At 58.7% G+C, this 26550-nt stretch overlaps 3 protein-coding genes and 1 long non-coding RNA gene across 4 annotated transcripts; 3 read left to right on the plus strand and 1 right to left on the minus strand.

Annotated features, from left to right (window-relative positions):
* The first annotated feature begins 302 nt into the window (after positions 1-302).
* Positions 303-2359, plus strand: LOC139587091 (uncharacterized). Its single transcript, XR_011678213.1, has 2 exons — positions 303-1896; positions 1973-2359. It is a non-coding gene; the product is annotated as an uncharacterized lncRNA (long non-coding RNA).
* A 4829-nt stretch (positions 2360-7188) lies between these two features.
* On the plus strand, positions 7189-11746 carry NANOS3 (nanos C2HC-type zinc finger 3). The gene is made up of 2 exons (XM_071420952.1): positions 7189-9125; positions 10085-11746. The coding sequence occupies exon 1, from the start codon at positions 8121-8123 to the stop codon at positions 9123-9125; it is 1005 nt and encodes a 334-aa protein (XP_071277053.1). The 5' UTR covers positions 7189-8120; the 3' UTR covers positions 10085-11746.
* Positions 11747-11789: 43 nt separating this feature from the next.
* BRME1 (break repair meiotic recombinase recruitment factor 1) lies at positions 11790-15356 on the minus strand. The gene is made up of 6 exons (XM_071420950.1): positions 15311-15356; positions 15023-15064; positions 12966-14870; positions 12186-12244; positions 11974-12048; positions 11790-11895 (listed from the first exon to the last, which is right to left on the minus strand). Exons 3-6 carry the CDS (start codon positions 14802-14804, stop codon positions 11790-11792), a joined length of 2079 nt encoding a protein of 692 aa, XP_071277051.1. The 5' UTR covers positions 14805-14870; positions 15023-15064; positions 15311-15356.
* CC2D1A (coiled-coil and C2 domain containing 1A) lies at positions 14979-26129 on the plus strand. The gene is made up of 14 exons (XM_071420951.1): positions 14979-15494; positions 15720-15794; positions 15945-16083; positions 16227-16330; positions 16791-16853; positions 17743-17874; positions 18958-19284; positions 20679-20724; positions 21573-21692; positions 21768-21892; positions 24143-24215; positions 24721-24863; positions 24940-25027; positions 25958-26129. Exons 2-14 carry the CDS (start codon positions 15744-15746, stop codon positions 26101-26103), a joined length of 1557 nt encoding a protein of 518 aa, XP_071277052.1. The 5' UTR covers positions 14979-15494; positions 15720-15743; the 3' UTR covers positions 26104-26129.
* The last annotated feature ends 421 nt before the right edge of the window (positions 26130-26550 follow it).

Consider the following 26550-nt stretch of genomic DNA (forward strand, 5'->3'; position numbering starts at 1 on the left):
GTTTGGGGTGCCTGGAATTTTGGGAATTTTGGGGTCCCCAAACTGGAGCGGCTCCCTGCGTTTGGGGGTCCGGACGAGGGGGGTGGGTTTGAAGTTTGGGGTGCCGGGATGGGGTAGGGGGCGATCTCTGGGGGTTTGGGGGCTCAGGCCGGGTTTGCGCTGGGGGTATCCGGAATTTTGGGGGTTCCCAAACTCCCTGAGTTTGGGGATCCGGACCGGGGGGGGGTTTGAAATTTGGGGTTCCGGGATGGGATGGGGGGAGATCTCTGGGGGGGTTTGGGGCCGGGTGGGGGTGTCTGGGGTTTAGGGGTTCCCAAACTCCCTGAGTTTTTTTTTGGGGGGGTCGGTTTGAATTTTGGGGTTCCGCGGTGAGGTTGGGGTTGATCTCTGGGGTTTGGGGCTCTCGTGCTTGGGGGGTCTCGGGAATTTTTGGGGTTCCCAGGCCCGGGGCGGCTCCGGCGTCGCTCGGGCCAAGCGGGGGCGGGGGCGGGAAGGGGCGGCCCCGTCCGCGCCCGTCGGCGCCGGGGGGGAAAGGATGAATCACCCGCCCGGCGCCACCGCCCCCCCGGTCCGTGCCCCCCCTTCTGCTCGCCACCAGCACCACCGAGCCAGCGAAACCCCCCGAAAATAAACCCCAAAAAAAACCCCACAACACCCGAACCCACCACCCCCGAGCTCTCCGGTAGCCTCGGGCCGTCGATGGCAGCGGCGGCAGCCCCGGGGGAACGCGCAGCGCTCCCGGTGGGATCTGGCGGGACCCCGCGGGCCCTTCCCGCCACGCCGGGCACGAGGCCACGGCCCCGGCCCCGCTCTCCCGCCGCCCCGGAACCTTCCAGGGGCTTCCCCCGTTACTCACCGGCACCGGGCGGGGGTCCCGGGGGTGGTGGGTGGTGAAGGGGAAGGGGGGGGAACTCCCGGTGGTGGGGCTGATGATGATGATGATGATGATGGTGGTGGTGGTGGTGGGGAGGGGTCCCGGTCATGGGGGGGCTCCCGGGGGCTCCCCCAAGTCTCTGAGTTTTACTCCAAGAAGGGAAACGCTTTTAAACGCTTCGCTCCGCCCCGGGAGAGACGAGGCCGCGGCGGCGGCGGAGCGGGGGGGGAACGGGAAGGGAGGGGAGGGGGGGGGGTGGATGGAGGAGGGACCGGGTTTGGTTCCGCCCGCCCCGGGACCGCCCCGGGACCGCCCCGGGAGAGCGCGGACCCCTCCCGGTAACCCCGAATGGGCGGGCGGCGGAGGGAGCCCCGCACGGAACCGAATGGAGCCGAACGGCACTGAATGGAGCCGAACGGCACCGAATGGAGCCGAACGGAACCGAGCGGCGCCGAACGGAACCGAACGGAACCGAACGGAACCGAATGGAGCCGAATGGCACCGAACGGAACCGAACGGAACCGAATGGTACCGAACGGCGCCGAACGGAACCGAACGGAACCGAACGGCACCGAACGGCGCCGAACGGTGCCGAACGGAGCCGAGGAAGAGGCAGCGGAGCCGGGATGGAGAGGGGGGAAAAGGAGCCTCGTGCCCCATAGAAAGGGGGGTCAGTGCCCCATAGAAAGGGGGGTCAGTGCCCCATAGAAAGGGGGATCAGTGCCCCTTGTGCCCCATAAAAAGGGGACTTTGTGTGCCCCATAGAAATGGGGGTCAATGCCCCATAGAAAGGGGGATCAGTGCCCCATGTGCCCCATAGAAATGGGGGTCAATGCCCCATAGAAAGGGGGATCAGTGCCCCATGTGCCCCATAGAAATGGGGGTCAATGCCCCATAGAAATGGGGGTCAGTGCCCCTTGTGCCCCATAAAAAGGGGACTTTGTGTGCCCCATAGAAATGGGGGTCAGTGCCCCATGGTGAGGGGGATCCGTGCCCCATAGAGAGGGGGATCCGTGCCCCATGTGCCCCATAGAAAGGGGCATCAGTGACCCATACAAAGGGGGATCAGTGCCCCATAGCACAGGGACTGTGCCCCAGAGAAAGGGGGTTCGGTGCCCCATGGCAAAGGGGATCCGTGCCCCATAGAAAGAGGGATCAGTGCCCAATAAAAAGGGGAATCAGTGCCCCATGGGGAGGGGGCTTCGTGCCCCATAGAAAGGGGGATCTGTGCCCCACAGAGAGCGGGTTCAGTGCCCCATAGAAAGGGGGTTCCCTGCCCCATGGCACAGCCCACACCGAGCACCTCCCGTGCCCCACAGCCGGGACACCCCCCGGCCATGCCCATGTACCCCATGTGCCCCACGGCCGGGTCCGGGGGGGCCCGGGGGGGGCCCGGGGAGGGCCCTGTGGGGCCCGGGGGGGGGGCTGGGGGTCACCATGGCGATGCTGCACACACAGACATTAAACAGAGTTTTTATATCGGAAGTAGCGAAACCACAACGCGTCAGCGCTGCCGCGGCGCCAGCCCTGCCCCACACCCAGCCCTGCCCCACACCCCATGGCCCTGCCCCATGGCCCTGCCCCATAGCCCTGCCCTATAGCCAGCCCTGGCACACGCCCCCCACCCCATAGACTGCCCCAGTGCCCCCCAGCACCTCCCCAGTGCCCCCCAGTGCCCCCCAGTCCCTCCCAGTCCCCCCCAGTGCCCCCCAGGCCCTTCCCGGTCCCGCCCCACATCTGGCAGCTGTTGCACATCTGGCACCGCCCCCGCCTCCCCCCCCACCTTTGCCAGCTGCTAATTTTAAACACGGGACACCCCCCCCCCCCCCCCGCGATCCCCCCCGGGTCTGGCACTGGGGGGCACTGGGAGGGATTGGGGGGCACTGGGAAGGATTGGGGAGCACTGGGAAGGATTGGGGGGGCACTGGGAAGGATTGGGGGGGCACTGGGAAGGATTGGGGGGGGCACTGGGAGGGATTGGGGGGCACTGGGAAGGATTGGGGGGCACTGGGAGGGATTGGGGGGCACTGGGAAGGATTGGGGGGGGCACTGGGAGGGATTGGGGGGCACTGGGAAGGATTGGGGGGCACTGGGGGGGCCCGGGTGGGGTGGGGGGGGCATGCAATGCTGCCCACATGGCACTGCCAGCACCTGTGCCCACCTGTGCCCACCCACCCAAACCCACGGCAGGGCCACGGTGGCCGCCTCAGGTCCCCGCCAGCCCCACAGCGGCGGTGGCAGCGCCAGGGCCGTGGGTCACAGGTGGCCATGGTGGCCATGCTGTGCCTCATGGTGGCCCTGGTGGGCTCGGAGGTGGCCCCATGGTGGCCCTGGTGGCCCTGGTGGCCCTGTGGTGGCCATGGTGGCCCCTTGGTGTCCTTGGTGGCCCCGTGGGCTCGGCAATGGCCTCGTGGGCTCAGTGTGAATCCCGTGGTAGCCCAGGGGATCAGGGGGTGCCCATGGTGGCCCTGATGGCCCCGTGGTGGCCCTGGTAGCCCCTTGGTGTCCTTGGTGCCCCCGTGGGCTTGGAGGTGGCCCCAGCGGATCAGGAGGTGCCCGTGGTGGCCCTGGTAGCCCCTTGGTGTCCCTGGTGTCTCCGTGGGCTCGGCGATGTCCCCGTGGTGGCCCCGGTGTCCCCGTGGGCTCGGAGGTGGCCCCAGGGGATCAGGAGGTGCCCGTGGTGGCCCCGGTGTCCCCGTGGGCTCGGCGATGTCCCCGTGGTGTCCCCGTGGGCTCGGCCATGCCCTTTCTAGGCAATGGCAGCGGCCCGGGCAGCGCCCACGCGCCGGCGGCGCATTCCGAGCGCCTGAGTCACCCCGGGAGGAGCGGCCCGAGCGGCCCCGGCGGCGGCGGCGGCGGCGGAGGGGCCCAAACGGCGCGGCGGGAACGGCACGGAACGGGACGGAACGGAACGGAACGGAATGGAATGGAACGGGACGGAACGGGACGGAATGGAATGGAATGGCAGGGATGGCAGGGAACCCTGTCACAGCACGGCACAGCAGGGCAGTGACAGGGGTGACACTGGCACAGAACAGCACGGCATGGCATGGCACTGACAGGGATGTCACCAGAATGGCACAGCATGGCACGGCACGGCAGGGGTGACACTGGTGTGGAACAGCATGGCACGGCAGGGCAGTGACAGGGGTGACACGGGCACAGCATAGCATGGCATGGCATGGCACTGACACGGGTGACACCAGCACAGCAGGGCACTGGCAGGGGTGTCACCAGCATGGCACAGCATGGCACTGATGCATGTTGTCCCTGGTATGGCAGTGACACAGGTGACACTGGTGTGGAACAGCACAGCACAGCACGGCATGGCAGGGCCCAGCAGGGCAGAGCAAGGCGGTGACACAGGTGACACTGGCACAGCACAGCAGGGCATGGCACTGACAGGGGGGACACTGGTGTGGCAGTGACACAGGTGACACCAGTGTGGAACAGGGCACAGCATGGCAGTGACAGGGATGTCCCTGGCATGGCAGTGACACGGGTGACACCGGCACAGAACAGGGCACAGCACAGCAGTGACACAGGTGACACTGGCACGGAACAGCATGGCACGGCAGTGACACGAGTGCCACCATATGGAACAGGGCACAGCCCCCCAGTACGGCTCAGGGGGTCCCCAACATGAGTTGAAGTGTCCCCAATATGGGTCAGTGGTCCCCAATATGAGTCGGGGGTTCCTGATATGACTCCAAGTGTCCCCAATATGGCTCAAAGTGTCCCCAATATGAGTCGGGGGTCCCCAATATGAAGTGTCCCCAATATGGGTCAGAGGATCCCGAATGTGAATCAGTGGTCCGCAATATGAGTCAGTGGTCCCCAATATGAGTCAATGGTCCCCAGTATGGGTCGGGGGTCCCCACTATGGGTCAATGGTCCCCAGTATGGGTTGGTGGTCCCCAGTATGAGTCAGTGGTCCCCACTATGAGTCAGTGGTCCCCAATATGGGCTGGGGGTCCCCAGTATGGGTCAATGGTCCCCAATATGAGTCAGTGGTCCCCAGTATGGGTCGGGGATCCCCAGTATGAGTCAGTGGTCCCCAGTAAGGGTCGGGGGTCCCCACTATGAGCCAATGGTCCCCAGTAAGGGTCGGGGGTCCCCAATATGGGTCAATGGTCCCCAGTATGGGTCGGGGGTCCCCAGTATAAGTCAGTGGTCCCCACTATGGGTCGGGGGTCCCCACTATGAGTCAATGGTCCCCACTATGAGTCAGTGGTCCCCACTATGGGTCGGGGGTCCCCAATGTGAATCAGGGGTCCCCAGTATGGGTCAATGGTCCCCACTATGGGTTGGGGGTCCCCCATCCGGGCCGGGGTCCCCCCGCTGCTCTCCCGCCGTTGCCCCGGCGGCGCCGCTGTTTTGGCGGGGCTGAGTCACGGCCGTGACTCACCGGGACCGGCACCGGCACCGCCGGGCGGGGCCTGCGGGGGCGGCACCGGGGGGGGACGGGGGTGTCCCCAGAGGGGGGGGGGGTCCCCAGGGTGTCCCCAGAGGGGGGGGAGGGTCCCGGGCCCCCCTTACCCCATCCCGTACCCCCAAATGCGCCTTTTCCCCCCCACATTTTTATGTTTAACCCCCCAGATGTCCCCAAGCAGGGGGGGGGGTCCCGCGTGGATCAGGGGGGGTTCAGGGGGTCCCGGGTGGGTCCGGGGGGGTTCAGGGGGGGTCCAGGGGGGTCCGGAGGGGTCCGGGGGGGTCCGGGGGGGCCCAGGGGTGATTGGGGGGGGTCCGAGTGGATCCGGGTGGATTCGGGTGGGTCCAGGTGGGTTCGGGTGGGTTCGGGAGGCCCCGGGGGGGTCCGGGAGGCCCCGGGGGTGTCCCGGGGGGGTTCGGGGGGGGGTGACTCAGTCCCGAACCACGCGGCCGTGACTCACCCCGGGCTGGGACCGGCGGGTCCGGACAAAGGCGCTTTCACTGCCACCCCCCCCACCCCACCCCGACACCCCCGCAGACCCCCCCAAAAATCCCAAAAATCCTTTGGGGGGGGGGAATCACCCCCCTTCCCCCCCCCGCCCCTCCGGTTCAAGCCCCGACTTGTGGGGCCCGTGAGGCACCGGGTGGGGCCGGACGGGACCGGGGGGGGTTCGGGAGGCACCGGGACCCCCCCGCCCCGGGACCCCCCCGGGATGAAGCGCAGCGGCTCTACCCGAACCCCCCCCCCCCTCAATCCTCCCGTGCCTCAGTTTCCCCGCTCACACCGTGCCCGGCTCCCCAACTATTTCGGGGGGGGTCGCTGCGCTTTTTGGGGGGCACTCGGGGGTCTCCATCCATCTGCAGCTCCCCCCTGCCCTCCCCGAGCCCCCCCGGGTGGGCGCGCAGGGGTTAAAAGAGGCTGCGGTGCCTTTAAATGGGCGGGGCGGGGCTGGAAGGGGCGTGGCCGTGCGGGGGATGTGGAGGGGGGTGGCGGCCAATCAGCGATGAGGATGAGGGGGTGGGCGGGGAAGTGGGCGGGGCCTACGGGATGAGCTGTGCCGCGCCCCCGTCAGGGCTTGGGGACACCTGGGGACACCTGGGGACACCTGGGAACACCTGGGGGGATTTGGGGACATTTGGGGACACCTGGGGACATTTGGGGACACCTGGGGGGATCTGGGGACACCTGGGGACATTTGGGGACATCCCACCCACACCAGGGGGGGTCTCACAGTTTCCCAGCCTGGGGCAGGAGCAGCTTTGGGGTTAAATCCGGGGGAATTGGGGTTCAGCTGGGCAATGACCCCCCTGGTTTTTCCCTTTTTCCTCCAGTTTTCAGCTCAAAAGGGTTTTTGTCCTGTTCCTTTGGGGGTCCTGGGGATCCTGGATGGGAAAAGATCCCAAAATCCAGGGGGATCCCCACAAGAACAGGGACAAATCCTGGATCCTGCCTGGGAACAGATCCCAAAATCCAGGAGCAGATCCCAAAATCCAGAACAGGGACGGATCCTGGATGGGAGCAAATCCCAAAATCCAGGATTTGGGATTCTCAGGGGGGATCCCCACAAGAACAGGGACAGATCCTGGATCCTGGATGAGAACAGATCCCAAAATCCCACTGGGACCCCCACAGGAACAGGGACAGATCCTGGATCCTGCCCGTGAACAGATCCCCAAATCCAGGATTTGGGATCCCCACAAGAGCAGGGGCAGATCCTGGATCCTGCGGGATGGAGGCCGGTGTGGGATCCCTTGTGCCACCAGGGAATCCACTCGGTGACTTTGGGGTAAAACCGCTGCTTTTTGGGTGCGCCATGCCCCCCCTTACAGCATCCCGGTGATTTTGGGATGACCCTCCCTGGGCAGGAATTTCCCAACCCCACAAATCCCCCCCCCCCGAAAACCCAAAACCCCGCGATCTTCCCCCAAAAAACGCTGCTGGGAGGTTCCCGGCAGGGCCCCGGGGGGCGGGCAGCGCTTATCGCGGTTCGTGGCAGCAGCAATTACCGAAATTGCGGTGATTAACCCCAAAGCCACCAAAGGCCACGACGGGCGCGCCCCGCCCGTCTGGAGGCGCGGACAGCCCGGCGCTGACCACGCGCAGGAGCGGCGGGTAGGCCCCGACCGGAGGCACCGGGACCGGCAGCGCTGGGAGCACTGGGAGCACTGGGAGCACTGGGAGCGCTGGGAGCACCGGAGACATCGGTACTGGGAGCACTGGGAGCACTGGGAGCGCTGGGAGCGCTGGGACAGAGCACTGGGAGCACTGGGACAGAGCTCTGGGGTGTCCAGTTCCACACCACCAGCAGCACTGGCCGGACCGGCCCCAGGCCAGGCCAGGAGAACTCGGGACACCGAGAGCAGCGGAGACACCAGTACAGGTACAGGAGCACTGGGAGCACCGGAGACATCGGCACTGGGAGCACTGGGAGCACTGGGAGCACCGGAGACATCGGTACTGGGAGCACTGGGAGCACTGGGAGCACTGGGACAGAGCACTGGGGTGTCCAGCCCCACACCACCAGCAGCACTGGCCGGACCGGCCCCAGGCCAGGCCAGGACTGGGGACACCGGGAGCATCTGGAACAAGGAGCCACGTCCAGCCCCGCGCCATGCTGGTGACAGCAGAGGTGACAGCAGAGGTGACAGCAGAGGTGGCATCAGAGATGGCGCCAGAGGTGGCACCAGAGGTGACAATGCCGCGCCAGAAGTGGCACAGCCTCCCTGGAGAGGCTCGAGGACGCTGTGGTGTCCCACGGCCCGCGGTGCTGGTGGCGCTGGTGGCGCTGGGGTGGCCGTGCCGGGTCACTTTGACATGTGGAGGGATTACCTGGGGCTGGCGGCCGTGGTGGCCCTGCTGCTCCGTGAGCCCGCGGGCCGTGGGGACATCTCGGTGACAATGGGGGCTCTGGCTGCGTGGGGTGGGTCAGCTCCGCGTGCTGGGTCAGCTCCGCGTGCTGGGCCAGCTCCACATGCCAGACCAGCTCCATCTGTGGGGCCAGCTCCATCTGCGGGGCCAGCTCCACATGCCAGACCAGCTCCGCGTGCTGGGCCAGCTCCATCTGTGGGGCCAGCTCCGCATGCCAGACCAGCTCCACGTGCTGGGCCAGCTCCACGTGCTAGGACAGCTCCACATGTGGGGCCAGCTCAGTGTGCTGAACCAGCTCCACGTGCCAGGCCAGCTCCATCTGCTGGGCCAGCTCCATGCACTGCGCCAGCTCTGTCTGCTGGACCAGCTCCACATGTTGGGATAGCTCCATCTGCTGGGCCAGCTCCACCAGTGGGACCATCTCCATGCACAGAACCAGCTCCATGTGCTGAACCAGCTCCACCGGTGGGACCATCTCCATACATGGAACCAGCTCCACATGCCAGGCCAGCTCCACCCGTGGTTCCACCTCCGTGCACTGACCCATCTCCATGCTCCAGGCCATCTCCACGTCCCAGACCACCTCCACCAGTGGGACCACCTCCGCACACCGACCCACCTCCACATGCCAGACCACCTCCGCCCGTGATTCTGCCTCCCTGCACGGAACCCGCTCCACCCGCGGCTCCCCCTCCCTGCCCGGGGCTGCTGCCCTGCTCCTTCTGCCAGCACAACGGCGAGTCCCCGGGCGTGTACCGGAGCCACAGCCTGCGGGACGCGCGGGGCCGCCTGCAGTGCCCGGTGCTCCGCAGCTACGTCTGCCCGCAGTGCGGGGCCACGCAGGACCAGGCGCACACGCGGCGCTTCTGCCCCCGCACGCACCGCGGCTACACCTCGGTGTACGCGCGGCCCGCGGCCGCGGGCAGGAGGCACAGGACGGGCAGGGTGTAGGTGAGGAGGGGACGAGGGGGACGAGGAGCCCGGGCCACCGGCAGGGCTGGGAGGGGCGCGTGGGGCACGGAGGGTGCGGCCGGTGCTGCTGGGTTTGTCTCAATTCCCATGATTGTGGTTTAGCCAAACCTGGGCTTAGGCAGGGGTGGGATTCATTCCTGTTTTAGCCAAACCTGGGTTTGGGCAGGGTTGGGATTCCTCTGATTCCTGTTTTATCCAAATCTGGGTTTAGGCAGGGTTGGGATTCTTGTTTTATCCAAATCTGGGTTTAGGCACGGTTGGCATTCCTGTGGTTCTTGTTTTAGCCAAACCTGGGTTTAGGCAGGGTTGGGATTCTTGTTTTAGCCAAACCTGGGTTTAGGCAGGGTTGGGATTCATTCCTGTTTTATTCAAAACCTGGGTTTAGGCAGGGTTGGGATTCCTGTTTTATCCAAACCTGGGTTTATCCCAGTTCCTGGCATTCCTGTTTTATCCAAACCTGGGTTTAGGCAGGGTTGGGATTCCTGTTTTATCCAAACCTGGGCTTAGGCAGGGGTGGGATTCATTCCTGTTTTATCCAAACCTGGGTTTAGGCAGGGTTGGGATTCTGTTTTATCCAAACCTGGGTTTAGGCAGGGTTGGGATTCCTGTTTTATCCAAACCTGGCTTTAGGCAGGGTTAGGATGTCAAATCCCCACTCAGGTTTGGGGTTTGGGGTGTCCCAGAGGATGTGGCACATCCAAAATCCTGTTTTATACAAACCTGGGTTTATCCCAAATCCTGGGATTCCTGTTTTACACAAACCTGGATTTATCCAGGATAGGATTCCTGTTTTATCCAGACCTGGGTTTATCCCAAATCCTGGGATTCCTGTTTTATACAAACCCAGGTTTATCCCAGTTCCTGTTTTACCCAAACCTGGGTTTATCCAGGATAAGATTCCTGCAGGATTCCCACCAGGAATTTTGCTTCTCTTCCAGGCACTTCGCCAGAGGAGGATGAGACCATGGCTTGGAGCTGGACTGGGACCAGTTTTGGAGCTGGACTGGGACCAGTTTGCCCAGTTGGTGCCACCTCCTGGTGCCCTGGCACCCGCAAGATCCAGACCTGGGCGCTGCCAGCGGGGCCAGCTCTGAATTTTGGGTTTAGTTTGAGTTTTGAGCTCTGAAATTTGGGTTTGGTTTGGGTTCTGAGCTCTGAATTTTGAGTTTGGTTTTGAGTTTTGAGCTCTGAATTTTGGGTTTAGTTTGAGTTTTGAGCTCTGAATTTTGGGTTTGGTTTGAGTTCTGAGCTCTAAATTTTGGGTTTGGTTTGAGTTTTGAGCTCTGAATTTTGGGTTTAGTTTGAGTTCTGAGCTCTGAGTTTTGGGTTTTGAACTCTGAGTTTTGAGCTCTGAATTTTGGGTTTGGTTTTGAGTTTTGAGCTCTGAATTTTGGATTTGGTTTGGGTTTTGAGCTCTGAGTTTTGGGTTTGATTTTGAGTTCTGAGCTCTGAATTTTGGTTCATCCCAAAAGGGGCCGGTGCTCCAGGGTTTATCAAATATTTTGGGCTGGATTATGGAATATTGGTTAACCCCAGGCTGAGAAGGGCTCAGAGCTCCAGGTGCTGGAAGCTGTTTCCAGGTATTTTGGGTAGGATTACTGAATTTTGGTTAATCCCAGGCTGGGAAGGTGTCAGAGCTCCAGGGGTTGCCAGATATTTTGGGTTGGATTGTGAAATTTTGGTTAATCCCAGGCCAAAAAGGGACTGAGAAGGGGCCGATACTCCAAATATTGGAGCTGTTTCCAGATATTTTGGGTTGGATTGTGGAGTTTTGGTTAATCCCAGGCTGGGAAGGGGCTGATGCTCCAAATATTGGAGCTGTTTCCAGATATTTTGGGTTGGATTGTGGAGTTTTGGTTAATCCCAGGCTGGGAAGGGGCTGATGCTCCAAGTGCTGGAGCTGTTTCCAGATATTTTGGGTTAAATTATTGAATTTTGGTTAATCCCAGGCCAAAAAAGGACTGGGAAGGGGCTGATCCTCCAAATGTTGGAGCCTTTATCCCATCCCTTAACATTTTTGGGGGCTGCTTTTGGTGCCATTTAGTCACCCACAACACCACGAACACCCCTCTACTGAGCTGAGCTGAGTTTTGGGTTTGGTTTGAGTTTTGGGTTTGGTTTGAGTTTTGAGCTCTGAGTTTTGGGTTTGGTTTGAGTTTTGAACTCTGAGTTTTGGGTTTGGTTTGGGTTTTGAGAGCTGAGTTTTGGGTTTGGTTTGAGTTTTGAGAGCTGAGTTTTGGGTTTGGTTTGGGTTCTGAACTCTGAGTTTTGGGTTTGGTTTGAATTCTGAACTCTGAGTTTTGGGTTTGGTTTGAGTTTTGGGTTTGGTTTGAGTTCTGGGTTTGGTTTGGGTTCTGAACTCTGAGTTTTGGGTTTGGTTTGAGTTTTGGGCTTGGTTTGAATTCTGAACTCTGAGTTTTGGATTTGGTTTGAGTTTTCAAAGCTGAGTTTTGGTTACTCCCAAAAGGGCTCGGTGCTCCAGGTCTTACCAGACATTTTGGGTTGGACTGTGGAGTTTTGGCCAATCCCAGGCCAGGAAGGGGACAGCGCTCCCAGGGACCATCCACCCGCACCCACTCTCCACAGGAGCTTTGTTTTTATTCCAGCAATAAATGGGAGTTCCTGGAGTCCCTCCTGGCGTCCCTACCCCTCCTTCCAGCGGCTCCCGGCGGGCGCTGCCCTCCGGCCCCGCCGTGGCTTTGGCCTCCTGAGCAGCTCCAGCCCCCGCTGGGCCCCCATGGCCAGGCGGCTGTGGGGGGACGTGGGGGTCACTCGGGGGGGGCTGCACCCCCAGAGTCACCGAAATCCGGGCGGGGCTGGGACTTACTTGAGGTCTGAGAGCTCCCGGATCAGGCCCCGGATGACGTCGCTGGCGTCCGATGGTTCTGCGGGTCTGGAGCTGCTGAGGGGAGGGAAAATAAACAAAAAACAAAAAAAAAACCACCCCAAAAAAACCCTAAAATTGGGGTTCTTTTGCACTTCTTAAATTGGGGATTTCGGGCAAAAATCAGGATTTTGGTGCTGGCTGGATTCACTCACCTTTGCCAGGCGTTGTTTGCTGTGGATCCGGGGTGGGTCTGGCCTGGGGTGGGCCAGGGCTGCAGGGAAAGAAAGGAGATGGGGAAGGTCCCAGTTTGGAATGGGGAGGGTCCCAGTTTGGGATGGGGAGGGTCCCAGTTTGGGATGGGGAGGGTCCCAGTTTGGATGGGGAGGGGTCCCTGGGTCCCAGTTTGGATGGGGAGGGGTCTCTGGGTCCCAGTTTGGATGGGGAGGGGTCTCTGGGTCCCAGTTTGGATGGGGAAGGTCCCAGTTTGGAATGGGGAGGGTCCCAGTTTGGGATGGGGAGGGGTCCCTGGATCCCAGTTTGGGATTGGGGAGGGGTCTCTGGATCCCAGTTTGGATGGGGAGGGTCCCAGTTTGGATGGGGAGGGTCCCAGTTTGGGATTGGGGAGGGTCCCTGGGTCCCAGTTTGGGATTGGGGAGGGGTCCCTGGGTCCCAGTTTGGGGTTGGGGAGGGGTCTCTGGATCCCAGTTTGGATGGGGAGGGTCCCAGTTGGAATGGGGAGGGGTCTCTGGATCCCAGTTTGGATGGGGAGGGGTCTCTGGATCCCAGTTTGGATGGGGAGGGGTCCCTGGATCCCAGTTTGGAATTGAGGAGGGTCCCAGTTTGGGATGGGGAGGGGTCTCTGGATCCCAGTTTGGATGGGGAGGGGTCTCTGGGTCCCAGTTTGGATGGGGAGGGTCCCAGTTTGGATGGGGAGGGGTCCCAGTTTGGATGGGGAGGGTCCCAGTTTGGATGGGGAGGGTCCCAGTTTGTACCTTCTCCCCTGGGCTGGGCCCTCCCTGCTGCTCCTGGGCCTCTGAACTTCCCTCAGTTTCCCCGTGGGCTCCAGAGTCCCCTGGTGCTGCTGATTCCACCTCGTTCTGTCCCGAAATTCCCAGCTTGGGATTTTCCCACTTTGGCTCCAACTGCTCCTCTCCTGCTCCATCCACCTCCAGAATTCCTGCTTTTGGTGATTCCCCTCCTGTTCCATCCAAAATTCCCATTTTTGGTGTTTCCAGCTTCTCTTCTCCTGCCCCATCCGCCTTTGGAATTCCTGGTTTTGGTGTTTCCAGCTTCTCCTCTCCTGTTCCATCCAAAATTCCCATTTTTGGTGATTCCAGCTTCTCCTCTCCTGTTCCATCCACCTCCAGAATTCCTGCTTTTGGTGATTCCCCTCCTGCTCCATCCAAAATTCCCACTTTTGGTGTTTCCAGCTTCTCTCCTCTTCCATCCACCTCCAGAATTCCTGGTTTTGCTGATTCCAGCTGCTCCTCTCCTGCTCCATCCAAAATTCCCATTTTTGGTGTTTCCAGCTTCTCTTCTCCTGCCCCATCCACCTTTGGAATTCCTGGTTTTGCTGATTCCAGCTCATTCTCTTCTGTTTCATCCAAAATTCCCGGTTTGGGATTTTCCCAGTTTGGCTCCAACTGCTCCATTCCTGCCCCATCCACCTCCAAAATTCCTGGTTTTGGTGATTCCTCTCCTGTTCCATCCAAAATTCCCATTTTTGGTGTTTCCAGCTGCTCCTCTCCTGTTCCATCCAAAATTCCCATTTTTGGTATTTCCATTTGCTCCTCTCCTGTTCCATCCAAAATTCCCATTTTTGGTGTTTCCAGCTGTTCCTCTCCTGTTCCATCCAAAATTCCCATTTTTGGTGTTTCCAGCTGTTCCTCTCCTGTTCCATCCGAAATTCCCGTTTTTGGTGTTTCCATCTGCTCCTCTCCTGCCCCATCTGCCTTTGGAATTCCTGATTTCTTTGGCTCTGGATGCTCTTTATCCACCTCTAAAATTCCCATTTTTGGTGTTTCCAGCTTCTCCTCTCCTGTTCCATCCAGAATCCCCATTTTTGGTGACTTCATCTCCTCTCCTGCCCCATCCAAAATTCCCATTTTTGGTGTTTCCATTTGTTCCTCTCCTGTTCCATCCACCTTTGGAATTCCTGGTTTTGGTGATTCCTCTTCTGTTCCATCCAAAACTCCCATTTTCAGTGACTCCAGCTGCTCCTCTCCTGTTCCATCCAAAATTCCCATTTTTGGTGTTTCCATCTGCTCCTCTCCTGCCCCATCTCCCTCTGGAATTCCTGGTTTCACTGGCTCTGGATGCTCTTTATCCACCTCCAGAATTCCTGGTTTTGGTGATTCCAGCTGATCCTTTCCTGTTCCATCCAAAATTCCCATTTTTGGTGTTTCCATCTGCTCTTCTCCTGCTCCATTCACCTCCAAAATTCCTGGTTTTGGTGATTCCAGCTGCTCCTTTCCTGCTCCACCCAAAATTCCCATTTTCGGTGTTTCCATCTGCTCTCCTGCTCCATCCACCTCCAAACCTGCCGTTTTTGGCGATTCTCCACCATTCTCTCCTGCCCCACCCAAAATTCCTGGTTTTGGTGACACCAACCCATCCTTTCCTGCCCCATCCGCTTCCAAAATTCCCACCTGGGGCAATTCCAGATGATTCTTTTCCACCCCATGGGAAATGCTCTGTTTTGGTGATCCCAGTGCTCTGTCACCTCCAATTTCCTCGTCTCTCCCTTCCTGAAAAATCACGTTAAAAACCCCCAATTTGGGGAGTTTTTTCCCCTCTTGGGACCTCGGGATCCATCCTGGCAGGATCTCCATGGGAATCGGCTCCTGGTGCTTCCTGAAGGATCCTCTTGGCTTTGGGAGCGTGGAATTTCCTGTCGCCTGTTGTGTGTGAGGGAAAAAGGAAATTTTTTTGGATGGAAAGGAAAAAAGGAAATCAGTTTGGATCCAGCTGGGTCTCCCAGAAGGGGGAAATGACCCCACTTGGGTCATTCTGGGCCCAAATTGGGATATTTGGGTGTTTTTCTTTTTACCTGGGATTGGGCGGCTCCTGCGTTTCCCCATCCTGGCGCTATCTAGGAAGGACAAACAACCCAAATTACCCCAAATTACCCCAAATTACCTCAGCTCTCCATTTCACACCACCCCAGTTCCCCTCAGGCCCCGGCAGCTATTTTCCCCTCACAGCCCTCAACGCCCTCACTGCCCAAATAAATATAATAAAATATCCCCCAGCTCCCCTAAAGGCACAACCGCAACATAAAACCCCAAACCCTCTGGACTTTAGGTGAAAATCGTGGAATTTCCCCCCCATTTTCCACCTCGGGGCATTCCGCCCACAGCCTCCCCTCACGTTTTTCCCGCCTTTTCCCCGCCGGCAGCGGGGCACGCTGGGAGTTGTAGTTCTCAGGCGCCGCAAAGCAGAGCGGTTTTTACGACAGCGGCTTTTTTGCGACGGCCGTGCTGTAAAGCGCGGGGTGTTGACAGCGACCGGCGGAGCAGGAAGTGAGTAAGGATAAACCGGGATAAAACCAGGACAAACCGGGATAAAACCAGGACAAACCGCGGCAGCGGGAGCGGGGGGTGAGGCCTGCGGACAGCTGAGGGGTGCCAGCGCCTTGTGGGGCGCTCTGAGAGGCGGCAAAACCGCGATGGGGCCTTGTGAGGGGCAGCGAGGATTTTTGGGGGGTTTAAATCAGAGCGGGGCTCTCCTCTGTTCCCCATCCCCAGCTCGGCCCGGCGGGACACGGAGCCATGAGCCGAGCCAGGAGGGCCCCGGGCCGGGGGGCGGCCATGGCCAGGCAGGTGCGTGCGACCCCCGGGCCCCCTGATCTGGGTGCTGAGGGGGCTCCCATCGTCCTCTCCTTCCCCTCAGCACTTTGGGGGGGTCCCCGAATCCCCGAATCCCCTCCTGGGGGTCCCCGGGGTCCCCTCACGCTGTCGCCCCCTCCCCAGATGGGGCTGCTGGTGGATCCCGGTACCGGGGGCGGTCCCGGTGGGGACGGGGAGGCGGCGCTGGAGGCGGAGCTGCTGCAGCTGCTGCGGGGCAGGGAGGCCCCGGAGAAGGGAGAGCGACCCCGACCCTCCCAACGAGGTAAGTCCCCCCTCAAAAATCCCCCCAAAATTGGGTTTGTGACCCCCCTGTTCCCTGACCCCCCGGCGAGGTAAATCCGCCTCCCCTTCCCCTCGAAATTTGGGGTAAAACTCCCCAAAATTGATTTTTGTGCCCTCCCCAAGATGTGGCAGCCGTGGAGGCCCTGGCCCAGCTCTGCCTTCAGGACCCCCCCGAGGAGGAGGAGGAGGAAGGGGAGGAAGATCTGGAGAACGAGGAGGAGCTGCTGGTGAGGGGGGAGGTGCTGGGCCTGGATTTGGGGATTCCCTGGGTTTTGGGATTCCTGGATTTGGGATTCCCTGGGTTTTGGGATTCCCTGGATTTGGGGATTCCCTGGGTTTTGGGATTCCCTGGATTTGGGGATCCCTGGATTTGGGATTCCCTGGGTTTTGGGATTCCCTGGATTTGGGGATTCCCTGGGTTTTGGGATTCCCTGGATTTGGGGATCCCTGGGTTTTGGGATTCCCTGGATTTGGGGATCCCTGGGTTTTGGGGATTCCCTGGGTTTTGGGGATTCCCTGGGTTTTGGGATTCCCTGGGTTTTGGGGATCCCTGGGTTTTGGGGATTCCCTGGGTTTTGGGGATCCCTGGATTTGGGGATTCCCTGGGTTTGGGGATTCCCTGGATTTGGGGATCCCTGGATTTGGGGATCCCTGGATCCCAGGCTGATTCCCGGGATCCCTGAGCAGGCAGAGCTGCAGGAGGTGCTGGAGGAGGGGCCCGGGAGCACAGAGGATGCAGAGACCCCACAGGTACGGCCGGGATGATCCCAGGGCTGATCCCAATCCTGATCCCAATCCCAGTGCTGGTCCCAATCCTAATCCCAGTGTCCCCATCCCAGTGTCCCCATCCCAGTGCTGATTCCTGTCCTGATCCCAGTGCCCATCCCAGGGTGGGTCTTGGAGGGGCTCCCAGTACTCCCAGTATTCCCAGTGCTCCCAGTATTCCCAGTATATTCCCAGTACTCCCAGTGCTGTGGTACTCCCTGTAGTCCCAGTATATTCCCAGTGCTCCCAGTGCTCCCAGTATTCCCAGTACTCTGCTATTCCCAGTGCTCCCAGTACATTCCCAGTACATTCCCGGTATTCCCGGTACCGGTATTCCCAGTATATTCCCCGTATATTCCCGGTACCGGTTTTCTTGGTATTCCCAGTACATTCCCAGTATATTCCCAGTACATTCCCAGTTTATTCCCAGTACATTCCCAGTACATTCCCCGTATATTCCCAGTATATTCCCAGTACATTCCCGGTATTCCCGGTACCGGTTTTCTCAGTATTCCCAGTATATTCCCAGTACATTCCCAGTACATTCCCGGTACCGGTTTTCTCGGTATTCCCAGTGTATTCCCGGTATATTCCCAGTACATTCCCAGTACATTCCCAGTACATTCCCGGTATTCCCAGTACCTGTTTTCTCGGTATTCCCAGTATATTCCCAGTACATTCCCAGTATATTCCCGGTACATTCCCAGTGCTCCCAGTATATTCCCAGTACATTCCCTGTACCGGTATTCCCGGTACATTCCCGGTACATTCCCGGTACATTCCCAGTACATTCCCAGTACGTTCCCGGTACGTTCCCAGTACATTCCCGGTACATTCCCGGTACATTCCCGGTACATTCCCGGTGTTCCCGCAGGAGCCGGGCCCCGCGGCGGGGGCGCTGCTGGCCGAGCTGTCGGAGCGGGCGGAGCTTTACCGGGCCGCCCTTGCCAACAGCGGCACCGGGAACAGCGGGGCGCGGCTGCGGCGCCTCCAGCGCGGCCTCAAGGTGAGCCCGGAGCCCGGGAGCCGGCACCTGACCCCGCTCTGCCCCTAAATCCCCTGGGTCTGCCCAAAACCGGGCACTCTGGCACAGTTCTGAACCGCTTTTATCCCAGTTTTCCCAGTCCTGAGCCCACTTTTATCTCACTTTTCCCAGTTTTATCTCACTTTTCTCAGTTCTGACCAGTTTCATGATCACGACAATGAAATCCCATTTCATTCCACTTATTCCTTTATTATTATTATTCAATTTATTCCATTATTATTATTCATTTTAAAAAATTACTCTTATTCATTATTATTATTATTATTCAATTTATTCCATATTATCATTATTCCATTTCACCTACTTATTTTGCTCTTTCCCATCCATTTATCTTCACCCAATCCTGAGTCTTATCCCACTTTCACCCCCTTTTTCTGAATTCTGCCCCCATTTTCCCCAATCCTTACCCCATTTCACCCCCATTTTCCCCAATTCTGCCCCATTTCACCCCATTTTCCCCAATTCTGCCCCATTTTTCCAACTCTCCCCATTTCACCCCATTTTCCCCAATTGTGCCCCATTTTTCCCAACCTTCCCCATTTCACCCCATTTTTCCCAACTCTCCCCATTTCACCCCATTTCCCCCCAATTCTCCCCCCATTTCACTCAATTTTCCCCATTTTTTCCCCATTCTGCCCCCATTTCACCCCATTTTCCCCAATTCTGCCCCATTTTCCCAATTCCCCCTATTTCCCCCAATTTTTCCCTCATTCTGCCCCCATTTCACCCCATTTTCCCCCATTCTGCCCCCATTTCACCCCATTTTTCCCAATTTTTCCCCCATTCTGCCCCCCATTTCCCCCCATTTTCCCCAATTTTTCCCCCATTCTGCCCCCATTTCACCCCATTTTCCCCCATTCTGCCCCCATTTCGCCCCATTTTCCCCAGTTTTTCCCCCATTTTCCCCCCATTCTGCCCCCATTTTCCCCAATTTTTCCCCCATTCTGCCCCCATTTCCCCCCATTTTCCCCGTGTTCCCCCTTTCCCCCTGACTTTCACCATTTTCCCCGTTTTTTCCCCGTTTTCTCCCCGTTTTTTCCGCAGACCCTGGAGCAGATGCTGGACTCTGTCCGCAGTGGGAGGCCCATCCACAGCGCTGACATTCCCCCTCCCGTGGCTCTGGGCAAGCCTGGAGGGGCCCCTGAGCAGCCTCCTGAGCCCCCAGCCCCAAATCCCGCCCTGGATCCATCCCCGGATCCCAAACCCGATCCCAAACCCGATCCCAAACCCGATCCCAAACCCGATCCCAAACCCGATCCCAAACCCGATCCCGATCCCCGGCGGCGCCTCCAGGAGCTGCAGAGGGAAGCTGTGCTGGCCAAACGCCGTGGGGACAACGCCACAGCCCTGAGCCACTTCAGGGCAGCCAAGGTACGCCCAGAACCACCAGAATTACCCCCAAAAAATCCCCTCAGTTTCATCAAAATTCCCCAGAATTTCCTCCCAAAAATCCTCTCAGTTTCCCTCAAAATTTCCCAGAATTTCTCCCAAAATTCTCCCAAAAAATCCTCTCATTTGCCTCAAAATTTCCCCCAAAAATCCTCTCATTTGCCTCAAAATTTCCCCTCAAAAAATCCCCTCAGTTTCCTCAAAATTCCCCAGAATTTCCTCCCAAAAATCCCCTCAGTTTCCTCAAAATTCCCCAGAATTTCCTCCCAAAAAATGCCCTCATTTAACTCAAAATTCCCCAGAATTTTCCCCAAAAAATCCCCTCAGTTTCCTCAAAATTCCCCAGAATTTCCTCCCAAAAATGCCCTCATTTAACTCAAAATTCCCCAGAATTTTCCCCAAAAAATCCCCTCATTTGCCTCAAAATTTCCCCCCCAAAATCCCCTCAGTTTAATCAAAATTCCCCAGAATTTCCGCCCCAAAAATCCCCTCAGTTTCCTCAAAATTTTCCCCCAAAATCCCCTCATTTGCCTCAAAATTCCCCAGAATTTCCCCCTAAAAAATCCCCTCAGTTTCCTCAAAATTCCCCAGAATTTTCCCCAAAAAATCCCCTCATTTGCCTCAAAATTTCCCCCCCAAAATCCCCTCAGTTTAATCAAAATTCCCCAGAATTTCCGCCCCAAAAATCCCCTCAGTTTCCTCAAAATTTCCCCCCAAAAAATCCCCTCATTTAACTCAAAATTCCCCAGAATTTTCCCCCCAAAAAATCCCCTCATTTAACTCAAAATTCCCCAGAATTCGCCCTAAAAAATCTCCTCATTTTCCTCAAAATTTCCCCCCCAAAAAATTCTCTCATTTGCCTCAAAATTTTCCCCCCAAAAATCCTCTCATTTGCCTCAAAATTCTCCAGAATTTCCCCCCCCAAAAAATCTCCTCATTTTCCTCAAAATTCTCCAGAATTCCCCCAAAAAAAATCCCCTAATTTTCCTCAAAATTCCCCAGAATTTCCCCCCAAAATCCTCTCATTTGCATCAAAATTCTCCAGAATTTTCCCCCCAAAATCCCCTCAGTTTCCTCAAAATTTCCCCCCCAAAAATCCCCTCATTTAACTCAAAATTCCCCAGAATTTCTCCAAAAAAATTCCCTCATTTAACTCAAAATTCCCCAGAATTTCCCCCTAAAATCCCCTCAGTTTCCTCAAAATTTGCCCCCTAAAAATCCCCTCTTTTGCCTCAAAATTTCCCCCCTAAAATCCCCTCAGTTTAATCAAAATTCCCCAGAATTTACCCCAAAATCCCCTCAGTTTCCTCAAAATTTTCCCCCCCAAAAATCCCCTCATCTGCCCCAAAATCCCCTTTTTTCCTGTGGTTTTGCAGAGGTTGCAGGCGCAGCTGGAGGCGCTGGGGAGAGGAGCTGAGCCCGGTGAGACCCCGGCCTTCATTTGGGGGTGGAAAGGGTGGGAATCTCATTTTGGGCTTCAAACCCTCAATTTTTGGGCTTCAAACCATTTAGTTTTGGGGTTCAAGCCCTTCAGGTTTTGGGCTTCAAACCCTTCAATTTTGGGGTTCAAGCCCTCAATTTTGGGGTTAAAACCCATTCAGTTTTGGGGTTCAAACCCTCAATTTTGGGGTTCAAACCCTCAAGTTTGGGGTTCGAACCCTTCAGTTTTGGGGTTCAAACCTTTCAGTTTTGGGGGTTCAAACCCTTCAGTTCTGGGGTTAGAACTCTCAATTTTGGGGTTCAAACCCTCAATTTTGGGGTTCAAACCTTTCAGTTTTGGGGTTCAAACCCTCAAGTTTGGGGTTCAAACCCTTCATTTCTGGGGTTAGAACTCTCAATTTTGGGGTTCAAACCCTCAAGTTTGGGGTTTAAGCCCTTCAGTTCTGGGGTTCAACCCCTCAATTTTGGGGTTCAAACCCTACGGTTTTGGCGTTCAAACCCTACGGTTTGGGGGTTCAAACCCTCAATTTTGGGGGTTCAAACCCTTCAGTTTTGGGGTTAAAAGCCTTCAATTTTGGGGGTTCAACCCTCAATTTTTGGGCTTCAAACCATTTAGTTTTGTGGTTCAAGCCCTTCAGGTTTTAGGCTTCAAACCCTTCAATTTTGGGCTTCAAACCCTCAAATTTGGTGTTCAACCCCTCAAGTTTGGGGTTGAAGCCTTCAATTTTGGGGGTTCAAACCTTCAATTTTGGGGTTCAAACTGTCAATTTTGGGGTTCAAACCCTCAGTTTTGGGGGTTCTGGTGGGATTTGGGTGCTCTTTTCCTGCAGATCCACAGGCTGAGGAATCCAAGGATCCACCAGCGAAGGATCCACCAGTGAAGGATCCACCAATGAAGGATCAACCAATGAAGGATCCACCAAGGAAGGAGCCAGCGGCCTCCAGCCCAGGTCAGCCCCGTCCTGGGGGGCAGAGGGGCAGGACAAGGGGGGATTGGTTGGGATTTTTGGTGTTTTTGCCCCCAGAGCCCCCCCGGGACGTGCGGGAGGCGCTGGAGCAGCGCATGGAGCGGTACCGGGCGGGCCCCTGGGCCAGGCCAGGGCCAGCGGGGGACGGCAGAAAGGCTCGGATGCACGAGAGGATCCTCAAGGTGGGCAGAGCTGGGACCACCACCAGAGAGGGATGGATCCAGTCCCACATCCTGGATCCCAGTCCAAAAATCACAATCCCTGTCCAAAAATCACAATCCCAGTCCCAAAAATCACATCCCAGTCCAAAAATCACAATCCCAGTCCCAAATCAATGATCCCAGTCCCACATCCTGGATCCCAGTCCCACATCCTGGATCCCAGCCCCCACATCCTGGATCCCAGTCCAAAAATCACAATCCCTGTCCAAAAATCACAATCCCAGTCCAAAAATCACAATCCCAGTCCCACATCCTGGATCCCAGTCCCACATCCTGGATCCCAGTCCCAGAGCTGTGATCCCAGTCCAAAAATCACAATCCCAGGCCCACATCCTGGATCCCAGTCCCACATCCTGGATCCCAGTCCCACATCCTGGATCTCAGTCCAAAAATCACAATCCAGTCCAAAAATCACAATCCCAGTCCCACATCCTGGATCCCAGTCCAAAAATCACAATCCCAGTCCCAGATCCTGGATCCCAGTCCCACATCCTGGATCCCAGTCCCACATCCTGGATCCCAGTCCCAGAGCTGTGATCCCAGTCCAAAAATTACAATCCCAGTCCCACATCCTGGATCCCAGTCCAAAAATCACAATCCCTGTCCCAGATTCTTGATCCCAGTCCCACATCCTGGATCCCAGTCCCACATCCTGGATCCCAGTCCCACATCCTGGATCCCAGTCCAAAAAATCACAATCCCAGTCCCACATCCTGGATCTCAGTCCAAAAATCACAATCCCAGTCCAAAAATCACAATCCCAGTCCCACATCCTGGATCCCAGTCCAAAAATCACAATCCCAGTCCCAGATCCTGGATCCCAGTCCCACATCCTGGATCCCAGTCCAAAATCACAATCCCAGTCCAAAAATCACAATCCCAGTCCCACATCCTGGATCCCAGTCCAAAAATCACAATCCCTGTCCCAGATTCTTGATCCCAGTCCCACATCCTGGATCCCAGTCCCACATCCTGGATCCCAGTCCCACATCCTGGATCCCAGTCCAAAAATCACAATCCCAGTCCCACATCCTGGATCTCAGTCCAAAAATCACAATCCCAGTCCAAAAATCACAATCCCAGTCCCACATCCTGGATCTCAGTCCAAAAATCACAATCCCAGTCCAAAAATCACAATCCCAGTCCCACATCCTGGATCCCAGTCCAAAAATCACAATCCCTGTCCCAGATTCTTGATCCCAGTCCCACATCCTGGATCCCAGTCCCACATCCTGGATCCCAGTCCCACATCCTGGATCCCAGTCCAAAAATCACAATCCCAGTCCCACATCCTGGATCTCAGTCCAAAAATCACAATCCCAGTCCAAAAATCACAATCCCAGTCCCACATCCTGGATCCCAGTCCAAAAATCACAATCCCAGTCCCAGATCCTGGATCCCAGTCCCCACATCCTGGATCCCAGTCCCACATCCTGGATCCCAGTACCAGAGCTGTGATCCCAGTCCAAAAATTACAATCCCAGTCCCACATCCTGGATCCCAGTCCAAAAATCACAATCCCTGTCCCAGATTCTTGATCCAGTCCCACATCCTGGATCCCAGTCCCACATCCTGGATCCCAGTCCCACATCCTGGATCCCAGTCCAAAAATCACAATCCCAGTCCCACATTGTGGATCCCAGTCCCAGATCCTTGATCCCAGTCTCACATCCTGGATCCCAGTCCAAAAATCACAATCCCAGTCCCAGATCCTGGATCCCAGTCCCACATCCTGGATCCCAGTCCCAGAGCTGTGGTCCCAGTCCAAGAATAATAATCCCAGTCCAAAAATAACAATCCCAGTCCCAGATCCTGGATCCCCATCCCACATCGTGGATCCAGTCCCAGATCCTTGATCCCAGTCTCACATCCTGGATCCCAGTCCCACATCCTGGATCCCAGTCCCAGAGCAGCATCTGGTCCCAGTCTCCCTCCCCACAGTGCTCCCAGTCCATCCCCAGTGCTCCCAGTGCTCCCAGTCCATCCCCAGTGCTCTCTGGGTGCCCTCTGGGTGCCCCTGGGTGCCCCCTGACCCCCCGTGTGCCCCCTCCCCAGCAATACCAGGGGTATCCTGGTCCCCACAGTGACACCCTGTGGGTGCTCCCAGTCTGTTCCCAGTGCATCCCCAGTGCTCCCAGTGCCCCCTGGGTGCCCTCTGGGTGCCCCTGGGTGCCCCTGGGTGCCCCCTGACCCCCTGTGCCCCCTCCCCAGCAATACCAGGCCGCCCTGGCTGCCCTGAGCGCGGGCAGAGCCGTGGATCTCTCGGAGCTGCCGGTGCCCCCGGGTACGTCCCTGTCCCCCCGTCCCCCTGTCCCCCTGTCCCCCTGTCCCCCTGTCCCTCTGTCCCTCTGTCCCCCTGTCCCTCTGTCCCCCCGTCCCTCTGTCCCCCTGTCCCTCTGTCCCTCTGTCCCCCTGTCCCCCTGTCCCCATGTCCCCATGTCCCCCTGTCCCTCTGTCCCTCTGTCCCCCTGTCCCCCTGTCCCTCTGTCCCTCTGTCCCCCCATCCCCCTGTCCCCCCGTCCCCCTGTCCCCCTGTCCCTCTGTCCCTCTGTCCCCCTGTCCCTCTGTCCCCCTGTCCCTCTGTCCCCCCGTCCCTCTGTCCCTCTGTCCCCCTGTCCCCCTGTCCCTCTGTCCCTCTGTCCCTCTGTCCCTCTGTCCCCCTGTCCCTCTGTCCCCCTGTCCCCCTGTCCCCCTGTCCCCCTGTCCCTCTGTCCCTCTGTCCCCAGCCTTGGGGGGACACAATGAGGGTGGGAGGGGTCTCATTGCCCCCGGGACCCCCCCTTTTCCAGGCTGCCCCCCAATCCAGGGCACAGAGGGCCCAGCAGAGCCCAGCATTCCTGGGATGCTGGAGGCGGCCCTGAGGCTGACGGAGCCCAAGGAGGAAGAGGAGGAGGAGGAGGAGGAGGAAGAGGAGGAAAAAAAGGAGACCAAGGTGGGAGTTTTGGGGGTGCAGGGGGAACATTCCCAGGGATTTTGATCAGCGTCATCCCCTCCCTGTCCCGTGCCAGGTGCAGCCCAAGGCTCCTCCTGCGCCCCCTCCCAAACAACAGCAGCAGCCCCGGGGCTCCCAGGGGGCTCCTAAACCTGCTGGGAAAGGTAAGGGAGGGGCTGGGGCTGGGAATGGGGGGCTGAGGGCACCCCCGGGCACTGGGACCCCTCCCCAGGACCCCCCCGGGCACTGGGACCCCTCCCCAGGACCCCCCTGACCCCAGGCACTGGGACCCCTCCCCAGGGCCCCCCCGGGCACTGGGACCCCTCCCCAGGGCACCCCCGGGCACTGGGACCCCTCCCCAGGGCCCCCCTGACCCCGGGCACTGGGACCCCTCCCCAGGGCACCCCCGGGCACTGGGACCCCTCCCCAGGACCCCCCCGGGCACTGGGACCCCTCCCCAGGGCACCCCCGGGCACTGGGACCCCTCCCCAGGGCACCCCTGGGCACTGGGACCCCTCCCCTGACCCCCCTGACCCCGGGCACTGGGACCCCTCCCCAGGACCCCCCCGGGCACTGGGACCCCTCCCCTGACCCCGGGCACTGGGACCCCTCCCCAGGGCCCCCCTGACCCCTGTGTGTGCCCCATTCCCAGTGGGGTGAGGGGATCTCAATGGGGTGAGGCTCCCCCCTGACCCCTGTGCCCCCCATTTTACCCCCCTGAGCCCCATTTTGCCCCTCTCACCCCTTGTTTTACCCCCCCGACCCCCATTTTGCCCCCCTGACCCCCATTTTGCCCCCCTGACCCCCATTTTGCCCCCCCCCGACCCCCATTTTCCCTCCCTCACCCCCATTTTCCCCCCCTGAGCCCCATTTTACCCCCCTCACCCCCATTTTCCCCCCCTGACCCCCGTTTTGCCCCCATCCCAGCAGCAGCTGCAATTCCTGGAGCTCAGGCACCGGGGCTTGGTTCAGGCTGCTCTGCCAGGACCTGCAGGGTCCTTCTGCCCCCTCCCAGTGCCCCCTGACCCCCATTTTGCCCCTCTCTGACCCCCCTGACCCCCGTTTTTCCCCTCTCACCCCCGTTTTGCCCCCAGCCCAGCTGCAGCTGCAGTTCCTGGAGCTGGTTCAGGGCGCTCTTTCCATGCCAAGCGCTCCCAGGACCTGCAGGGTCCTTCTGCCCCCTCCCAGTGCCCCCCAGACCCTCATGCCCCCGTCCCAGAGGGGTGAGGGTCTCTCCTGAGCCCCGTTTTGCCCCTCTCACCCCCGTTTTCCCCCTCTCACCCCCGTTTTCCCCCAGCCCAGCTGCAGCTGCAGTTCCTGGAGCTCAGGCACCGGCAGCTGCTGCAGGGCGCTCTCCGTGCCAAGCGCTGCCAGGACCTGCCCGGGGCCAAGGAGCTCCTGCGCCGCGCCAGGGCCGTGCAGGGGCTGCTGGGGGCGGCCAGGGCGGGGCTGCCCGTGGACCTGGCCCAGGTGAGGGGCGGGGTGGGGATGGAGCCCTGGCCTAAACCCTGGCCTGAACCCTGGTCTAAGTCCTGGCCTACATCCTGGCCTAAACCCTGGCCTAAAACCTGGCCTAAATCCCATCCCAAATCCTGGCCTAAACCCTGGCCTAAACCCTGGCCTAAACCCTGGCCTAAGTCCTGTTCTAAATCCTGGCCTAAATCGTGTTCTAAATCCTGTCCTAAAT

Source organism: Agelaius tricolor, unplaced genomic scaffold, assembly GCF_023055355.1.
Source record: "Agelaius tricolor isolate 1412-34295 unplaced genomic scaffold, bAgeTri1.0.p SCAF_177, whole genome shotgun sequence".
Lineage (NCBI taxonomy): Eukaryota > Metazoa > Chordata > Aves > Passeriformes > Icteridae > Agelaius > Agelaius tricolor.

Excerpts from the sequence above, each read along its gene's own strand:
- CC2D1A (XM_071420951.1), top strand. The coding sequence starts at position 15,744 with ATGAGCCGAGCCAGGAGGGCCCCGGGCCGGGGGGCGGCCATGGCCAGG. Across the intron at positions 16,854-17,742 it reads AGGATGCAGAGACCCCACAG|GAGCCGGGCCCCGCGGCGGG; the intron begins GTACGGCCGGGA and ends GTGTTCCCGCAG. Across the intron at positions 17,875-18,957 it reads GCCTCCAGCGCGGCCTCAAG|ACCCTGGAGCAGATGCTGGA; the intron begins GTGAGCCCGGAG and ends TTTTTTCCGCAG.
- BRME1 (XM_071420950.1), bottom strand. The coding sequence starts at position 14,804 with ATGGAGATCCTGCCAGGATGGATCCCGAGGTCCCAAGAGGGGAAAAAA. Across the intron at positions 12,049-12,185 it reads GCAAACAACGCCTGGCAAAG|CAGCTCCAGACCCGCAGAAC; the intron begins GTGAGTGAATCC and ends CCCTCCCCTCAG. Across the intron at positions 11,896-11,973 it reads CGGGAGCTCTCAGACCTCAA|CCGCCTGGCCATGGGGGCCC; the intron begins GTAAGTCCCAGC and ends GTCCCCCCACAG.
- NANOS3 (XM_071420952.1), top strand. The coding sequence starts at position 8,121 with ATGTGGAGGGATTACCTGGGGCTGGCGGCCGTGGTGGCCCTGCTGCTC.